The sequence below is a fragment of the Mobula birostris genome, chromosome 3 (genome assembly GCF_030028105.1).
Source record: "Mobula birostris isolate sMobBir1 chromosome 3, sMobBir1.hap1, whole genome shotgun sequence".
NCBI classification, from domain to species: domain Eukaryota; kingdom Metazoa; phylum Chordata; class Chondrichthyes; order Myliobatiformes; family Myliobatidae; genus Mobula; species Mobula birostris.
The window spans coordinates 111456396-111476646 of NC_092372.1; the positions used below are offsets into that span (position 1 = coordinate 111456396).

General features: G+C 42.2%; 1 protein-coding gene across 4 annotated transcripts in view; it reads right to left on the reverse strand.

The window, feature by feature from the left end:
• The window catches only part of ank2b (ankyrin 2b, neuronal), an 859694-nt gene that overhangs the window by 400793 nt on the left and 438650 nt on the right, over positions 1–20251 (reverse strand). For all 4 annotated transcript variants that reach the window (XM_072253201.1, XM_072253200.1, XM_072253199.1 and 1 more), the window contains exon 6: positions 16320–16418. In XM_072253201.1, the coding sequence (XP_072109302.1) occupies positions 16320–16418 (99 nt within the window). The remainder of the gene's footprint in view (positions 1–16319; positions 16419–20251) is intronic.

Sequence of the window (20251 nt, forward strand, 5' to 3'; positions counted from 1 at the left end):
TGGTGGACCAGACTTGATGGGCCAAATTGCCTAATTCTACTCCTACACCTCTTATGGTCTTATGATTCTAAGAATACTGGCTAACACTTCGAACCAGCATTGATGGACAGCTGTACTGTCATACGTCCCACCGTTTAAATAAGACACTAAACCACAGCCCCATCTGCTCTTTCAGGTGAAAACAAAACATTAATTAAACATTAATTTAAAGGTATCCTGACAAGTATTTAACCCCCAGGTTTTCTGGCTGCCCCACTGCTGTCTGCAAGACCGTGTGTGCACAGATTGACTGCACCTACTCTTAAATTATAGCAGTGACCATGGACCAGAAAATTCTGCAAAATGTTTGGCCTGCTCTGAGGCCACGCACAATGCTATTTGAATGTAAACCTTCCTTTCAGCACCTGATTCAGAGAGATACTCGGCCTGTGCTGTCTTTGCTACACTTTCCTCGCAGAGCCTGGTACTTCTTCCTGTGAATGCAAAGTTAGATAATGAACTGTACATCTGCGCTCCTCATTGGTTGAAGAATAGATTCTCACTGTCGTTTGGGGTGACTGTGATGTGGTGTTACATGATGAGCAATGCTTCATTTAACACCACTTTGTCCAAGTGTCTTTGTGCGCTCTTTATGAACTAAATTCACTTGCATGCCTTCTGTGCTGGCTTGTAGCTTGAGTTTTTCAATGTGCTGATTTTTCAGCTTGTCTGATGGCTTCACAATGACTGAGCTAATAGCTGCTAATGAACACAAGTTGCAAGACCTTTCAATCAGATCTCTTCAAAATCAAAAGTGACGACTGTTGCAGCTGAATAAGATCCAGCCCTTTACCCTTCCAAATTATTTTTCTCTCTTTAAGTGAAAAAAAAATATATTGATAAAGAATCTCAATCACAACTTTGACTTGATCCCAGAATGGAAATATGGAAAGTCTCACACCTACATGGACACTTGGAAATGTTAAAAGTGAAAGTCAGCTTCATAATCAAGGACAGTTATTATTCCTTCAGTGACAACAGCAGGAAATGGATGTCAAGCATTTTATGTTAAAACTGTGTACAATTCTAACAGAACCCAACATATCAGAATGACCGACGCGGACTGGGAGATCGTTTCGCTGAACACCTACGCTCTGTCCGCCAGAGAAAGCAGAATCTTCCAGTGGCCACACATTTTAATTCTACGTCCCATTCCCATTCTGACATGTCTATCCACGGCCTCCTCTACTGTCAAGATGAATCCACCCTCAGGTTGGAGGAACAACACCTTATATTCCGTCTGGGTAGCCTCCAACCTGATAGCATGAACATTGACTTCTCAAACTTCTGCTAATGCCCCAGGTCCCCCTCGTACCTCATCCATTCTTTATTTATTTATATACACACTTTCTTTTTTCTCTCTCTGTCCCTCTCACTATACCCCTTGCCCATCCTCCGGGCTTCCCCCATCCCCTTTTCTTTCTCCCTAGGCCTCCTGTCCCATGATCCTTTCATGATCCCTTTTGCCAATCAACAGTCCAACTCTTGGCTCCATCCCTCCCCCTCCTGTCTTCTCCTATCATTTCGGAGCTCCCCCTCCCCCTCCCCCTCCCACTTTCAAATCTCTTACTAACTCTTCTTTCAGTTAGCCCTCACGAAGGGACTCGGCCTGAAACGTCGACTGTACCTCTTCCTAGAGATGCTGCCAGGCCTGCTGTGTTCACCAACAACTTTTATGTGCGTTGAATGGAAATGTGGAGTTTGTTTAGGGAGCACTTGTATGGGGTTTTGGTGAGGTTTGTCTCACTAAGGTAGTGAAAAATATGGTAGTGAAGGTTGACAAGGAAGCTGGAATAATTGGCCAAAAGGAAGAAAACATACTTCAGGTTTAGGAAGCAAAGGTGTCAGGACAGAGCTTAAGAAGTAACTTGGAAGAGCTAGAAGGGAACTGGAGAAGACATGGCAAGTAGGATTAAGGAAAGCACCACAGCATTTGATAAATACATGAAGAACAGGATGACTAGAGTGAGGGTAGGACAGATCAGAGATAAAAGGAAATATGCGCCTGAATCAACAGAGTTAGGAAGGTTCCATAATGAATACTTCGCTTCAGAATCCACCAGTGAGAGAGACTTTGTAGGACATAGAACAGGCTAATATTCTGGAATCTGCCAAGTTTAAGAAAGGATGTGTTGGAACATTTGAAAAACATTAGCATAGATAAGACTTCGGGACCAGAAAGGACATACTCTAGGTTACAGTAGCATATGTGGTTTGTAAACAATGAATGAATGTCTGTCAAGACCAATGACAAACTTACTGTTTTCTGATCTGTTAGCATGTGAGGTCTGTAGGTCTGTTAGTGTCTAAATGTCTGTTAGTGAGTAAACTGAGAATGTCTGTCAAGTGATTTGATGTATTTTTTTATTCGGATTATTGCTTATGTGTAAACATTAATGTACTTTGTAAACCCAAGGAATATACTGTGTCTGGACATTGGGAGACCAATAAGAAAAGAGTGACTGTTAAAATGCCTGATTGATTTATGCTGAATGCTGTGTTAATGAGCACACAATGTGTTGAGAAAAAAAACAGGTTGTGTTAATGACCTGAGAACAAAAGATCAAAGAATTGCTCTGTACAGTAGTATTTTGTGTGGTTTACTTGCATTGCTTATTTTATAATAATAAATTAGGCTTAAGTTACTTTGTGCTCAAATACTAGTGTCTAAATTACCCTGCTCATTACACTTTGGTGCTGCGAGCAGGGTGCAGGAAAATGGGGAGTTGGATGTGCAAGTTGAGCAATACCATACCCAATATCAGGTCTCTCGATGGACAGATAATTTTGAGGTTTTTGGATCACTACCTAATGCTCTGAATAAATGAGGTCCTTCCGAATGTTGGGAGAAGATATTTATTAAATTGTCTGATGTAAAGCTTCCATGTGTAGTATCACAATACTTTAAGCATGCTGCTTTTCTAAGAGGAATTCTCTGCCTCAAGTCGGGTGGATATTTATGGCTGCATTGTGGCAGAGGAGTACTAAAAAAGCAGAGTTTTGTAAGGAAAGCAAGTGACAACAGCACGAGTTGACCTCTTTGAGTTCTCAGAACACTATTTGAATTGAAGCAGCGCGGGTAGTGCAGGAGCTCACTGAATGCTGCAAAGTTAAGGAGACTGCCACGGCATTTACATTGGATACCGTAATGCAAAACTAGCTCATGTGGCACGGCTGCCTGGCGGTACATCCTGTAAAGGTCCAATCTATGGGCCTGCTGTAGAATTGGGACCCAGACAATTGGCATGAGGATATCTGGTATGATAATAGAGACATAGAAAATAGGTGCAGGAGTAGGCCATTCGACCCTTCGAGCCTGCACCACCATTTATTATGATCATGGCTGATCATCCAACTCAGAACCCTGCACCAGCCTTCCCTCCATACCCCCTGATCCCCGTAGCCACAAGGGCCATATCTAACTCCCTCTTAAATATAGCCAATGAACTGGCCTCAACTGTTTCCTGTGGCAGAGAATTCCACAGATTCACCACTCTCTGTGTGAAGAAGTTTTTCCTAATCTCCGTCCTAAAAGGCTTCCCCTTCATCCTCAAACTGTGACCCCTCGTTCTGGACTTGCCCAACATCGGGAACAATCTTCTTGCATCTAGGCTGTCCAATCCCTTTAGGATTTTATACGTTTCAATCAGATCCCCCCTCAATCTTCTAAATTCCAACGAGTACAAGCCTAGTTCATCCAGTCTTTCTTCATATGAAAGTCCTGCCATCCCAGGAATCAATCTGGTGAACCTTCTTTGTACTCCCTCTATGGCAAGGATGTCTTTCCTCAGATTAGGGGACCAAAACTCCACACAATACTCCAGGTGTGGTCTCACCAAGGCCTTGTACAACTGCAGTAGTACCTCCCTGCTCCTGTACTCGAATCCTCTCGCTATAAATGCCAGCATACCATTCGCCTTTTTCACCGCCTGCTGTACCTGCATGCCCACTTTCAATGACTGGTGTATAATGACACCAGGTCTCATTGCACCTCCCCTTTTCCTAATCGGCCACCATTCAGATAATAATCTGTTTTCCTATTTTTGCCACCAAAGTGGATAACTTCACATTTATCTACATTAAATTGCATCTGCCATGAATTTGCCCACTCACCCAACCTATCCAAGTCACCCTGCATCCTCTTAGCATCCTCCTCACAGCTAACACTGCCGCCCAGCTTCGTGTCATCCGCAAACTTGGAGATGCTGCATTTAATTCCCTCATCCAAGTCATTAATATATATTGTAAACAACTGGGGTCCCAGCACTGAGCTTTGCGGTACCCCACTAGTCACTGCCTGCCATTCTGAAAAGGTCCCGTTTATTCCCACTCTTTGCTTCCTGTCTGCTAACCAATTCTCTATCCACATCAATACCTTACCCCCAATACCGTATGCTTTAAGTTTGCACACTAATCTCCTGTGTGGAACGATTTCAATGAGGATGAAAACAATGTAATCGAGGTGCACCCTCTTCGGCATGTAACAATTAAAGAGGAATCAAGGCAGCAGGAGCTATCCCTACCACAACCAAGATCACTGTCTGTAACTACACTACCACCAAGTTACAGGATTTAGCCCAAAGGCTGCATCAGTGGCCAGGGTAATCTTACCCAGCTGACTCACCCACCTATGGGACTAGGAGTCACTCCATTATTTTTTAACATGCATGACCTGATTCAGTTAGGTTCATTAACGACAGATCAATTGCTCCTGGCTAGTCAGGCTGATGGAGCTGATGGCCATACAAGCTGTCTGAGCTCACTAGCCCGCCCCTTAGGATTGGGATGTGTCTCCTTATCCCTAGAAAACCCTGATGGAGATGTTGAAGGGAAGAGGAGTGAGTGCAGTTACTACAACAAGGGAGAAGGTGCCCAAAAAGCTGAAAGACCTCATGGTACACAAATTACCCGGAACAGATGAACTGCACCGAGGGTTCTGAAGGAGGTAGTGGTGGAGATTGTGGAGGTATTGTAATGATCTTTCAAAAATTATTGGGCTCTGGCATGGTGGCCAGATGACTGGAAAATTGTAAATGTCACTCCACTCTTTAAGAAAGTTGGAAGGCAGCAGAAAGGAAATTATAGACCTGTTAATCTGACCTCAGTGGTTGGGAAGATGTTGGAGTCAATTGTTAAGGATGAGGGTAAGGAGTACTTGGTGACACAGGACAAGATAGGACAAAGTCAACATGGTTTCCTTAAGGGAAAACCTTGCCAGTCAAATCTGTTGGAAATTTTTGAGGAGATTACACATAGGATAATAGAGGGGATGCAGTGGATGTTGTATATTTGGACTTGCAGAAGGCCTTTGACACGGAGCCACACATGAGGCTGTTTATCAAGTTAAGAGCCCATGGTATTACAGGGAAGTTACTGAAATGGTGAGAGCATTGGCTGATTGGTAGGAGACAACAAGTGGGAATAAAAGAATCCTTTTATGGTTGGCTGCCAGTGACAAGTGGTGTTCTGCAGGGGTCAGTGTTGGAACTGCTTCTTTTCATGCTGTGTATCAATGATGTAGATGATGGAATAAATGGCTTTGTTGCCAAATTTGCAGATGACCCGAAGATTGGTAGAGGGGCAGGCAGTGTTGAGGCAACGGGTAATCTGCAGAAGGACTTAGGCAGATTAGGAGAATGGGCAAGAGAGTGGCAAATGAAATACAATTTTGGAAAATGCATGGTCATGCACTTTGGTAGTAGAAATAAATGTGCAGAGTATTATCTAAAGGGGGAGAAAATCCAAACATCTGAGATGCAAAGGGACTTTGGAGTCCTTGTGCAGAATCCCCTGAAGGTCAGCTTGCAGGTAGAGTCAGTGGTGAGGAAGGCAAATGCAATGCTAGCATTCATTTCAAGAGGTCTTGAATACAAGAGCAGGGATGTGATATTGAGGCTTTGTAAGGCACTGGTGAGGCCTCACCTTGAGTATTGTGAACAGTTTTGGGCTCCTCATCTGAGAAAAGATGTGCTGGCATTGGAGAGTGTTCAGAGGAGGTTCACAAGGATGATTCTGGGAATGAAGAGGTTATCATCTGAGGAATGTTTGATGGCTCTGGGTCTGTACTCGCTGCAAATTAGTGGGATGAGGAGCAATCTCATTGAAACGCTTTGAATGTTGAAAGGCCTAGAAAGAGCTGATGTGGAAAGAATGTTTTCCATGGTGGGGGAGTTTAGAACAAGAGAGCACAGCCTCAGGATAGAGGAGTGTCCATTTAAAACAGAGATGCTGAGAAATTTCTTTAGCCAGAGGAGGGTGAATTTGTGGAATTTATTACCACAGGCAGCTGTAGAGGCCAGGTCATTGGGTGTATTTAAGGCAGAGCTTCATAGTTTCTTAATTGGATGTGGCATCAAAGGTTACGGAGAGAAGGCCAGGGAGTGGGGCTGAGAAGGGGGAAGAAAGGATCAGACATGATTGAACGGTGGAACAGACTCGATGGACCAGTTAGCCTAATTCTGCTCCTATGTCTTATGGTCTTATTTCACACCTCCGTAATATGGCAACACAATCTGCCATTTATAACAATAATGCCTTTAACAGCCCTGAGGCTGTCCCCTTCCTCCTTGGTATGCACACCTGATTGATAGAATTGGAATCTTTACAGAGAAGAGGCATCTTGCTGGCTCTATTAGGGTCATAGAACATAGAAATCTACAGCACATTACAGGTCCTTCGGTCCACAATGTTGTGCCAACCATGTAACCTACTCTAGAGACTACCTAGAATTTCCCCAGCGCATAGCCCTCTATTTTTCTAAGCTCCATCTACCTATCTAAGCATCTCTTAAAGGACCCTATTGTATCTGCTTCCACCACTGCCACTGGCAGTGCATTCCACACACCCACCACTCTGTGTGTGAAAAACTTAGCCCTGATATTCCCTGGTATCTATTTCCAAGCACCTTAAAACTATGCCCTCTCGTGTTAGCCATTTCAGCCCTGGTGAAAAGCCTCTGGCTATCCACATGATCAATGTCTCTCATCATCTCATACACCTCTATCAGGTCACCTCTCGTCCTCCGTTGCTCCAAGGAGAAAAGGCCAAGTTCATTCAACCTACTCTCTTAAGGTAGGCTATCCAATCCAGGCAACATCCTTGTAAATCTCCTCTGCACTCTCTTTATAGTATCCACATCTTTCCTGTAGTGAGGTGACCAGAACTGAACACAGTACTCCAAGTGGGGCCGGGGCAAGGTCTTATATAGCTGTAATATTACCGTTCGGGTCTTGAACTTACTCCCATGGTTGATGAATGCCAGCATATCATACACTTTCTTAACAACACTGTCAACCTGCAGCTTCGAGAGTCCTATTGAACGGACCCCAAGATCTCTCAGATCTTCCACACTGCCAACAGTCTTACCATTTATATTATATTCTGTCTTCAAGTTGGACCTACCAAAATGAACCACTTCACAGTTATCTGGATTGAACTCCATTTGCCACTTCTCAGCCCAGATCTGCATCCTATCGACATCCCGCTGTAACCTCTGACAACCCTCCAGACTATCCAAAACACCCCCAACATTCGTGCCATCAGCAAACTTACTAACCCACCCTTCTACTTCTTCATCCAGGTCATTTATTAAAATCACAAAGAGGATGAGTCCCAGAACAGATTTCTGTAGAACGCCACTGGTGTCAGCTGAGGTTTAGTCTGTTGCAGAGACTAGCAGTCTATTGGCCCAACTTTAATGATGTAGATTGGAAATGCATGCAGGTTAAGGCTGCTTTTAAATCCTAGCAGCAGCAGAGGCAATCTAGGTACATGATGAATAGAACTAGGAATGCCCCAAAGCAGCCAACATTTGTGCCTCAGGAGTCAGAATCAATGAGCTCTTCTTCCCATCTTGGTAGAAAGGAAACGTTTCTGTCCCTGCTGAAGGCAGGGCTAGATAAAGAAAGAGTTGACAGTGTACCTACTGGTGTCTGTTATGTGTGATACCGTTAGTATTGTGACCCAGGTGGGTTGCATTCGACAGCCCAGACAAAGGACTGGTTATCCTTCTGGCCCTTACACTGGACTGTAATGTTAATCCCAAAAGGCAGGATGTTTCTGTAATGTATGGATCTATTTCTTTTAATGCAATGACTCCACTTAGCACTGATTATGGACTGATAAATACACATGCACATCTCTCTTTCTCTCTCTCTGTATTAAAATTAACTTCACCTCCCGAGTGCATGCCTTTATTTAATTGATATGGAACTGGTAGGGAAGTGGTGTTAGGAAAATTGAACGGTTTGAAGGCAGATAAATCCTCCAGGCCAGATGGTCTGTATCCCAGAGTGCTCACGGAAGTAGCACAAGAAATAGTGGATGCATTACTAATAATTTTTCAAAACTCTTTAGATTCTGGATTAGTTCCTGAGGATTGGAGGATGCCTAATGTAACCCTGTTTTTTAAAAAAAGAGGGAGAGAGAAACTGGGGAATTATAGACCAGTAAGCCTGACATCGGTGGTGGGGAAAATGCTAGAGTCAGTTATCAAAGATGTGATAACAGCACATTTGGAAACAGTGAAATCATCGGACAAAGTCAGCATGGATTTGAGAAAGGAAAATCATGTCTGACGAATCTCATAGAACTTTTTGAGGATGTAACTAGTAGTGTGGATAGGGGAGAACCAGTGGATGTGGTATATTTGGATTTTCAAAAGACTTTTGACAAGGTCCCATACAGGAGATTAGTGTGCAAACTTAAAGCACACGGTATTGGGGGTATGGTATTGATGTGGATAGAGAATTGGTTGGCAGACAGGAAGCAAAGAGTGGGAATAAATGGGACTTTTTCAGAATGGCAGGCAGTGATGAGAGGGGTACCGCAAGGCTCAGTGCTGGGACCCCCAGTTGTTTGCATTAATGACTTAGACGAGGGAATTAAATACAGCATCTCTAAATTTGCGGATGACACAAAGCTGGGCGGCAGTGTTAGCTGTGAGGAGGATGCTAAGAGGATGCAGGGTGACTTGGATAGGTTAGGTGAGTGGGCAAATTCATGGCAGATGCAATTTAATGTGGATAAATGTGAAGTTATCTACTTTGGTGGCAAGAACAGGAAAACAAATTATTATCTGAATGGTGGCCGATTAGGAAAAAGGGAGGTGCAACGAGACCTGGGTGTCATTGTACACCAGTCATTGAAAGTGGGCATGCAGGTACAGCAGGCGATGAAAAAGGCGAATGGTATGCTGGCATTCATAGCGAGAGGATTCGAGTACAGGAGCAGGGAGGTACTACTGCAGTTGTACAAGGCCTTGGTGAGATCACACCTAGCGTATTGTGTGCAGTTTTGGTCCCCTAATCTGAGGAAAGACATTCTTGCCATAGAGGGAGTACAAAGAAGGTTCACCAGATTGATTCCTGGGATGGCAGGACTTTCATATGATGAAAGACTGGATCGACTTGGCTTATACTCTCTGGAATTTAGAAGATTGAGGGGGGGATCTTATTGAAACGTATAAAATTCTAAAGGGATTGGACAGGCTAGATGTAGGAAGATTGTTCCTGATGTTAGGGAAATCCAGAACAAGGGGTCACAGTTTGAGGATAAAGGGGAAACCTTTTAGGACCGAGATTAGGAAAAACTCCTTCACACAGAGTGGTGAATCTGTGGAATTCTCTGCCACAGGAAACAGTTGAGGCCAGTTCATTGGCTATATTTAAGAGGGAGTTAGATATGGCCCTTGTGGCTAAAGGGATCAGGGGGTATGGAGAGAAGGCAGGTACAGGGTTCTGAGTTGGATGATCAGCCATGATCGTACTGAATGGTGGTGCAGGCTCCAAGGGTCGAATGGCCTACTCCTGCACCTATTTTCTATGTTTCTATGTTTCCAGATGATCTGTTCACCCATTATCACCTGTCTCTACCATCAGACTGGTGTGCAATGCGTCCACTTATGGCATTGGAGCCATTTTGTCACACACGATGGAAGATGGATCTGTATGCCCGATTACATTTGCTTCAAGGTCACTGATGTACGCAGTACGCAACTATACACAGATCGACCAAGTTGCCCTTAGTCTAGTATGGGGAGTAAAGAATTTCTACCACTACCTTACATAAAAAGTTTGCTCTCATGGTAAACTACCAGCACCTCATGTTCATTTTCAATCCCAGGCAGGGAATCTCAGTGATGACTGCTACCCGGTTACAACGTTGGACAATTTTCCTGGGAGCCCACTCTTGTGATGTACTGTTCAAGCATACCAAACAAAATAGCAATGCTGACGGCTTGTCATGTCTTCCACTGTTGACAACTGAAGAAGGAAATTCTTCATATTGAGACCCAACAGAGGTGTTCCGCACAGCACTAATGGACCAGTTGCCGGTAATGAATTTTAAAATACAAAGAGAAACAAGGAATAACCTAACATTGTCAAAAGTCTATGACATCACCATGAAATGCTGGCCAGCTCATAGTAATCCTATGTTTCCAGAGTTCTCAGGCAGACAAGACCAATTCTCTATATGTCAAATAACCCTGATGTGTAGATCTTGTGTTGTTGTTCCCTCTAAACTGCACATCAATGTGTCAGCAAAGGACACCTGGGTGCAGTAAAAATGAAGAGTCTCACCAGGTTCTACGTGTGGTAGCCAGGGATAGGCAGATTGAAGACTTGACCAAAAGCTGTTCAGGATGCCAGAAGATTGAAAATGCACCCCAACAAGCACAGTTACAATCGTGAGAGTGGCCATCTTCACCATACAAAAAGAGTGCATATTGACTTTTCTGGGCTATTCATGGACTCCATGTTTCTGACTGCTGTGGGTGCTCATTTGAAGTGGCCAGAGGTTGTACCAATGAAGTCAACCATCTCAGAAACAACTGTTTCTGCTCTGAGTACTATCTTCTCCAGAAATGGCTTACTTGAACAAATTGTGAATGACAATGGACTGCTATACATGTCAGAAGTGTTCAGACTGTTCATGAAGAAAAATGGCATCAGACATTTCAAGTCAACTCCTCACCACCCAGCAATGAGTGGGTTAGCTGAAAGGTTTATCCAAACCTTCAAGAAGTCAACTAAAGCTTTAAAGGACATTTCTCTACAGCACAAGGTGGACAATTTCCTTTTGATCTATTGGAACTCTGTTCATGCGACGACAAATCAAACACCTGCAATGCTGTTCATGAGCAGGAATCTGAGACGTCGCATAGACCTCCTAAAACCAGATCTACGAAAGGAAGTGCAGAATAAACAGTTCAGACAGTTGCCAAGTGAACCAGCAAGGAGCTTCGAGATTGGATAGGAAGTCCTAGCATGGGATAACCCAGAAGACAAACAGACATCTGGTAGGACAGCTACAATAACTGGACCACCGACCTTCACAGTGGATGTTGGACATCATAAGTGGAGATGTCATGTGTACTAGGTACTGGATGTTCAGCCGAAGAACACACCTGAGTCGAATGCATCCAATGAGATAGATCCATTACCACCGCTAGACCTACCTTTCAGTGATAATCATGTCACTGACAGCAATGTGGCACCTGCAAAAGAGAAAGTTGGCCAAGCCTGGTGCCACTCCACAGGTCCAGAGGCCCTATTCTGAAAGAAACAGAGCACCATCCAAAAGAATGGATCTTTAGTATAATAAGGTTAGTTATGGACTTCTATTGTGAAAGCATGTTTATTTGAATATGGTTTCTTAAAGGGAAATTGAATGTTTTGTTACATATACAGTTTTATGTTAATTTATCTAAAGGTGGAGGAAGTGGAATGTAAGGATTATTTCTTTTAGTGCTGACTCCCCTTAGCACTGATTATGGACCGATAACGACGTGTGTGCAATGATGTGTTCACTACGTATGTGCATTGATCTGTTCACCACACATAACACATTGATCTGTTCACTAGGCATGTGCATTTATCTGTTCACTGGGCTTGCACATTGATCTGTTCACTATGCATGCGCATTGATCTGTTCAATATGCATACACATTGATCTGTTCACTACGCATGCGCATTGATCTGTTCATTACGCATGTGCACTGATCTGTTCACTACGCATTGCATTGATCTGTTCACTACGCATTGCATTGATCTGTTCACTATGCATGTGCATTGATCTGTTCACTAGGCTTGTGCATTGATCTGTTCACTACGCATGCACATTGATCTGTTCACTATACTCTGTACATTAGGCATGCACATTGACCTGTTCACTAGGCTTGCACATTGATCTGTTCACTATGCATATGCATTGATGTTCACTATGCATGTGCATTGATCTGTTCACTACACACAGACATTGATCTGTTCACTAGGCATGTGCATTGATCTGTTCACTAGGCATGCGAATTGAACTATTCACTATGCCTGTGCATTAATCTGTTCATTACATATTAACATTGATCTGTACACTACACATGCACATTAATCTGTTCACTATACTCTGTACACTAGGCATGCACATTGATCTGTTCACTAGGTTTGTGCATTATCTGTTCACTAGGCTTGCACATTGATCTGTTCACTGCGCATACATATTGATCTGTTTACTATGCACGCGCATTGATCTGTTCACTAGTTATGCACATTGAGCTGTTCACTAGGCATGCGCATTGATCTGTTCACTACGCATACACATAGATCTGTTCACTAGGCATACGCATTGATCTATTCACTGGGTATGCGCATTGATCTGTTCACTATGCATACACATTTACCTGTTCACTACGCGTGTGCATTGATCTGTCACCTATAGGTATGTGTCACAACCACGGATTCGGCAGCACATCAGATTCAGCAATTGCGCTGATGAATATGTACGTGTTGGCTAATTATTATTTCATTGTGATAGTATTTAACTCCATTCATTTTGTCGCAGTTTTGTCAAGAGTTGGAAATGGGCACAGCAATGCTTTGCTGCCTGCATTCCGCCTTGCCTGAGAAATTGGACAGTCAGGTCAACTGACTCTGAAGACTAGCAGTATTCGTTTTATATTTAGTTATTCTTTTCAGCCGCAGTGTAGGCTTCGTTCACCATTTGAGAGCTTTAGCTAATGGTCCTGTTTGGCCTAGTGTTTATTATTTTCTTTTCCCTTTAACACTGTTTCCATTAAAATCTGTGGAAATATCGACCCGCTTCAGTGTCTCTCACTCAGCACTTGGGCCAAGTCCGAACCATGGTGACAGTATGGCCAGGGTTGCGGGACCATCACTGTTGCTATAAGGGCAACTCATATTCCTGGTGTCCCAGAGCGAGACCTGAGGTCAAACACCCCTATTACCCTTTGCAATAAGCAGTGGTGAATCGCCCTGGTGGGCACTGGGGCTGAGGTTATCTTATTACAGGTGAATCCAGATCTATATGCATGGGACTGAGTGTGTATTCAGGTATATGGAGGATCGGTTATTGACGTTGTCCATCTCACGATTGACAAGGGAGCTCCTCAGGCTGTATACGCATTAATCTCCCAGGTACCTGAAAACTTTTTGGGAATTGATTTGTTAATGGGAACCTCTGACACCCTTTGGCAAATTTGCTTTTTGGTATTCGGAAGGTGCCTATTCTGGTTGGAAAGGCAAAATGGGAACCTGTCGTTATACCCTTGTCCTCGCAAATTGTACTTAACCAAGCAATATCAATTCCCTCCTAAACCTGGGGGGGTTTTCGTCCTGCTTCATCCCCTTATAATTGCCTGTTTGGCCAGTTCAGAAACCTGGTGGTTCATGGCATATTGACTATTAATTATAGCCAGCTAAATAGATTTGCCCCTCAGTTGTTCCAGATGTTGTGTCCCCAATTAAGAACTTTTCTGGAGGCACAGACAGATACTATGCTGTTGTGTTTTGGCTAATGTTTTCTTCTCCATTCCTAATAGTGAGCAATACAGATCAGTTAGTTTCCTTCAGTACACAGTTCCCATACAGATATGTCCATGGTCTTATTATCTGCCAGAATGTGGTGGCATGGGATTTGTATCAATGTGTCCTATTCCCCAACATTAAAGTACTTCACTATATAATGTGCTATTGTGGGGGTCCTCTGGAGAGGAGGCTTCCAAAGCCCTTAATACTTGAAATTAACCCCAAAGTACAGGGCCCAGCTATGACTGTTCACTTCCTGAGAAGACAATGGAATACAATATCTCTGCGGGCAGGTTGGCTAGAGTTGTTCGGGTGGGTTTAAACTAATTTGGCAGGGGTTGGGAACTGGAGTGATCATGCTGAAGATGAGGTTGTTGGTTTACAAACAGTGGCAATGTGTAGTGAGACTCCCAGTAAACAGAGGCTGATGATAGGGCAAAATTACAGTCAGCAGGATGAATTGCAACATAAAAAGTAGACAAAATCGAAAAAGGTGAATATAGGACTGAAGGTGTTATATTTGAATGCCCTCAGTATACGAAATAAGGTAGATGAACTTGTGGCACAAGATTGGCAGGTATGATGTTGTAACCATCATACAACCAGGCTGAAAGAAGATTATAGCTGGGAGCTTAATGTGCAAGGACAGGCAGGAAAGCAGAGGGGGTGGTGTGGCTCTGTTGGTAAAAAGTGAAATCAAATCATTAGAAAGAGGTGACATAGGATCAGAAAGTGTTGAATCATTGTGGATAGAGTTATTAAGAATGCAACAGTAAAAAGACCTTGATAGGAGTTAGATTCAGACCCCCAAACGGTAGTAAGAATGTACTCTACAAAGTACAATGGGAGACAGTAAATGCATGCCAAATGGGCAACGTTACAATAGTCGTAACTATTGTTAGTACTATATTACAAATGGAAAAGTCAGGTTGGTGCTGGATTCCAAGACGGGGAAATCCCAGGACAGCTATGGCTAATACAAGAGGCATACCTTTAAGATAATTTAAAGGAAAGTATCGGTAGGATGTCAGAGGCAGGATTTTTTATACAGAGTGGTAAGTATACATAATGCACTGCTGGTATTGGAAGCAGATGCAGATACATGAGGGAAGGTTAAGATACTCTTAGAAAGGCACATGAAAGAAAATGGAGCTTTATGTGGGAGGGAAGGCTTAGACAGATTTTGGCTCTGAGTCTATACTTGCTGGAATTCAGAAGGATGAGAAGGGATTTCATTGAAACCTTTCAAATGTTGAAAGGCCAAGACAGAGTAGATGTGAAAAGGATATTTTCCATGGTGGGAGGGCCTAGGACAAGAGGGCACAGCCTCAGGATAGAGGAGCGCCTTTTCAAAACCGAGATGCAGAGAAATTTCTTTAGCCAATGGGTGGTAAATTTGTGGAATTTCTTGCTACATGCAGCTGTGGAAGCCATGTTGTTGGGTGTATTTAAGGCAGAGATTGATAGGTTCTTGATTGAACATAGTTCAAAGGTTATAGGAAGAGAGCTGGGAACTGGGATTGAGAAGGAGGAAAAAAAATGGTCAGCCATGATTGAATGGCGGAGCAGACTCGATGGGCCAGATGGCCTAATTCTGCTCCTATGTCTTATGGTCTTATGGAGTAAGTTTAAGGGTCGGTAGAACACTATGGGCTGATTATTGGGTTGAATTTTGGTTATACGACTCAAATGAACAGTGGTGGATGGACATTTCTCTGATCGGAAGTCTGTAAAATGCAAGGATTGGTGCTGGGGTCTTTCATGTCTATTAGATGTTTTGTTCACCTGGATGTGAATGCAAGATGCACAATGAATAAACACTCAGATGACTAGAATATTAGTATTGAGGATAGCAAGGAATATTGTCTAAGGCTGCAGAAAGATATAGGATAGATGTAAAGTTGGGTGGAGCATTGGTAGATAGCACTTAGTCCCAACAAGTGTATGTCGAATAGGTCATATAGAACAAACGGGGAGTGTTGATGACTTTGGCATTAAAATTCATAGTTCCCTGAAAGAGACAATACATTTCAAGAGCAACACGCAGAAAATGCTGGAAGAACTCAGCAGGTTAGTCAGCATCTATGGACCAGCGTAGACAGGTGATGTTTCAGGTTGAGACCCTTTATAAATTGATTAGATTGGGGGACATAAATTATGGAACAAGACTGGATAGGCTGGGTTTGTTTCCACTGAAACAAAGAAGGCTGATAAAAGCATATAAAATTATGAAAAACACGGTGGATAATCCGAATCTTCTTCTCCATGACAGGTGTATCAAAAACAAGAGGGTGTCAGTCTGAAGAGAGAAAAAAGAGCTGTAAAGAGAAACAGGGGAGAGTTGTTTTCACACAAGTGATTGGGTATTGATTACTCAGAGGTATCCTTGTGGGCTGAAGAATTAATTTCAGTGCTGTATGACTCCAAAGACACTTGATATGCTATCATTCAACCACTTACCTCAGTGGCTGTGCTCTGGTTAGCTCCAATTTCCAGAAGAAACTTGACAACTTCAATGTGATTTTCCTGGGCAGCCATATAGAGTGGAGTGAAACCATTCTAAAATAAACAAAGAATAAATGTTTACAGTACATGAAATGAATGACTCATAGCAAAGCTCAGGCTTAAATATTACTAGTTGTTCAGTGATTGATACTGAGTACTAGAAATACGTTTAACATCTCGTCAACACATAAACTAGCTTTCTGGCACCTACCTACAATTTGCAATATTTTAAGATACCCATCAACTTGCAGAAAAGTCATGCTGCATGCCCAGAAAGACATTCCAGTCAATTAACTTCCCAGATGTTTTTCAATTATATTGTTGGATAGTGATGTTCCTTCAGAAATATTCAATCTGACATTTTACATTTTAGGGAGAAATATTTATACTCACTTAACCCAAAGTTATTTTCTTTGTTTGTGGGACTGTCATGTCTAAATCAGAAAATGATCCAATTAACAACATGTAATAGGAAGCGTAACAGGAATTGGCCCACTCTCAACTCTACATTTGCAGTTAGAAATGACATTAAAATTTACTGTTAGATCTGAAACGTGTAATTGGTCATTTTCTTTGCAATTTAACAAATAATTATCTGCTTGTATTTTAAATAGCCTTTATATGCATAACAGTTTAAGATGCTTCTCATGGTTATACAAAATATAATTTTGAAAAACTCCAGAGGCTTTGTTCTGCATTAAGTGAATGTGTTTTCTTACTAGTTTATTATTATCTGTAGATCTAAATGGGGTCGAAGCACTCGGCAGAGATGGTGCTCGGTGCTTGATGTCGGAGGACTGGTCGGATGCTCGAAGTTTTCGGACGGATTCAAGAGTCGGCTGTGGTCGGGTGCTTCCAGGGTGCTGCATCGGCAAGTTTGCAGCACTGGAGGTTCATGGCAGGAAGAGAGTTTCTCTTCTTTCTACTGTCTGCGTGAAATGATGGGACTTTCGAGAGACTTTGAGACTTTTTTTTACTGTGCCCATGGTCTGTTCTTTATCAAATTACGGTATTGATTTGCACTGTTGTAACTATATGTTATAATTATGTGGTTTTTGTCAGTTTTTTCAGTCTTGGCTTGTCTTGTGTTTCTGTGATATCATTCTGGAGGAACATTGTACCATTTCTTAATGCATACATTACTAAATGACAATAAAAGAGGACTGCGTGTCCGCATAATCTAATCTAATCTAACCTAATCTAAATAATCTAACCTAATCTAAATTTTCTTTTCTTTGGGTATTAAAGTAACTGTTTTATGCTCAGCTCCATCATTAGTTTCTCTCTTCTTCAAGTAGTAGACCCCTGTCACTGTTCTGTTTCTGTTCTTTCAAGCTTTAATAAAACGATCAAGAGTTATGTCTCATTTCTGACTTCTAAAAGAACCTTGGATTTAAACACCAAATCCAGCACCACCCACAGTCAAGGATTTAATTTAAAAGAATGATGAAGGTTAAAAAAAGCTTGTTCAACTATAGAGCCAGAACAATTTTTGATGCAAGCTTGCCTTGTCATGCCTTTAATTTTCACACGTCTTTCCCAAAATAATGTCTTCTGACAGAAACTTTACCAATTTCTATTTGAGAAATACTGAATGTGTACTTAGAGATTATGTCCCTTAAATTGATCACATAGTTGGAGAAATATTGTTTCCATGATTCATTTTGAACTTGCAACACACCTTTCCAACACATGTTTGAGTGCGGATAGCCTATTCAGAATCCTGTGGAACAGGAACTACACTCAGTTGTCACTATATTAGGTACACTTGGAATCTTGCTCATGAATGTAAATATCTAATCAGGCAATCATGTCAGGTTCCTTAAGATTGTTATAGCTGGGGGGGGGGTGGAAAGGGGGATAACCAATTAAATGCTCCAAATGGCATACATCTCAAATGGCAGGGGCTCACATACAGCAGACAATTATAGGTTTAAAGGTGAAACTTGTAGAAAATGCAACAAAATACGACACGTACAAAAGAATGTCAGGCAGACAAAAATAAATGAACTGAACAGGGAGGGAAGGGAGGAAAATAAAAAGACATGAGTTTTATAGCAGATTTAGACCACTTGGCCCATTGAGTCTGGTCCACCATTTCATCATGGCTGAGCCATTTTCCCTCTTAACCCCAATCTCCTGCCTTCTGCCATATCCCTTCATGCCCTGACTAAAAATAAAGTGGCTGCAGTTTCAAACACAGCACTAATCTGCCTGCTGTCAATTGAAAATCTGATAATGATGAGAGTGACACAGGACTGTTCAGCCTTCAGATCTACAGTATGAAAACTAACAGGAGGCAAGCAACACACACAAAATGGAGGAGGAACCCAGGGTCTCGGCCTGAAACATCGAATGTTTACATTGTTCCATAGATGCTGCCTGGCCTACTGAGTTCCTCCAGCATTTTGTGTGTGTTGCTTGGATTTCTAACATCTGCAGATTTTCTCTTGTTTTTGAAGAGACAAGCTATGTGGCCTACACCAGAAGTGAGTGCCAAATTAATTAAAATGGAATTGGACACTGGCTTGGCTGTTTCAGTCATTCTACAAAATGAGGTTGAACAACGGTTCAAAGATACTGTAGTGAACCCTGCAGATACCTGACTAAGAAAATATAACTCCTGTGGGAATGACATTCCAACAGTGAAATATAACAACCAACAAGCTACATCAGGCTTGTATATGGCAAAAATAGGAGGCCCAGCAATGTGGAGCTATGATTGGCTGAGACAACTACAACTTGATTGGAGATCCATACACTATTTCCATGCCACATCCCCTGTAACAGAGTTAACTGAAAGCAAATTAAGAAAGCTACTTGGTTTTCGTATGGTGCAACTGTAACGAAAACCAATTTCCCCCGGGATCAATAAAGTATGATTATATATCTATCTACTGGATGATGCCTCAGCAATGTTCAAGATTGGCACTGGAAAATTCAAACATATCAAAGGTAAAGTTGTGTTAAATGAAAATGGCACACCCAAGTTTTACAAAGCCTACCCAGTTCCTTATACCATCTATGATAAAGTGCCCAGTGAACTAGATCGCGTGGAGGCTGAAGGAATTCTCTCCAAAGCTGAGTGGAGCCAATGGGCAATGCCAGTGGTCCCAGCAGCCAAAAAGAATGGGTTTGTCAGGATCTGTGGAGATTTTAAGGTCATCATCAACTCTGTACTGAATGTAGATCAATACTCCCTGCCCAGGATAGCGGATATTTTTGTAAACCTTTCTGGAGGAAAATACTTCAGCAAAGTCAACTTAGGCCTACCTACAGATGGAGATGGAAGAAGGTCCCAAAGTATTTCTCAACATAATCACTCACAAAGGGCTTTATTGATATAACATTTCTTTTTGGAGTAGTATCTGCAGACAGCTATGGAGCAAGTGCTGCAAGCTTACCAGGTACACAGTGTTACCCGAATGACATAACCAAACAGAAATATTGGCCTGAACTTTAATTGCCATGGAACTATATCAGTTCAATGCTACATTTCCAGAGAATTCAAATTCATATATTTAAGGATTATCTTATGTGCCAAACGTAGAAAAGAAACAGCTGTAAACTGGTCAAATATATACAACATGGATGAAAGTTTACTTGAGCTTCTCTGAATCAAAAGTGGCTAAAGTGGTGTGGTTGGGGGAGCAGAGCAGTTGAGGTATGCAAGGAATTAAGCAATAGATCTCAATTACCCAGGTCAGATCTTTGATAGTCTTAAAAATATGGTCTTTAATGTGACTTTTATTATGTTTGAAAATAATCCTCAAAAATTACAGGAAAACTCAGATCATTATCTCAGCAACAACACACACAAAATGCTGGAGGAGCTGACATACGTGAAATGGAAGAGATGTGGTTGAGGAAGGGAAGCCCCTTTCTTT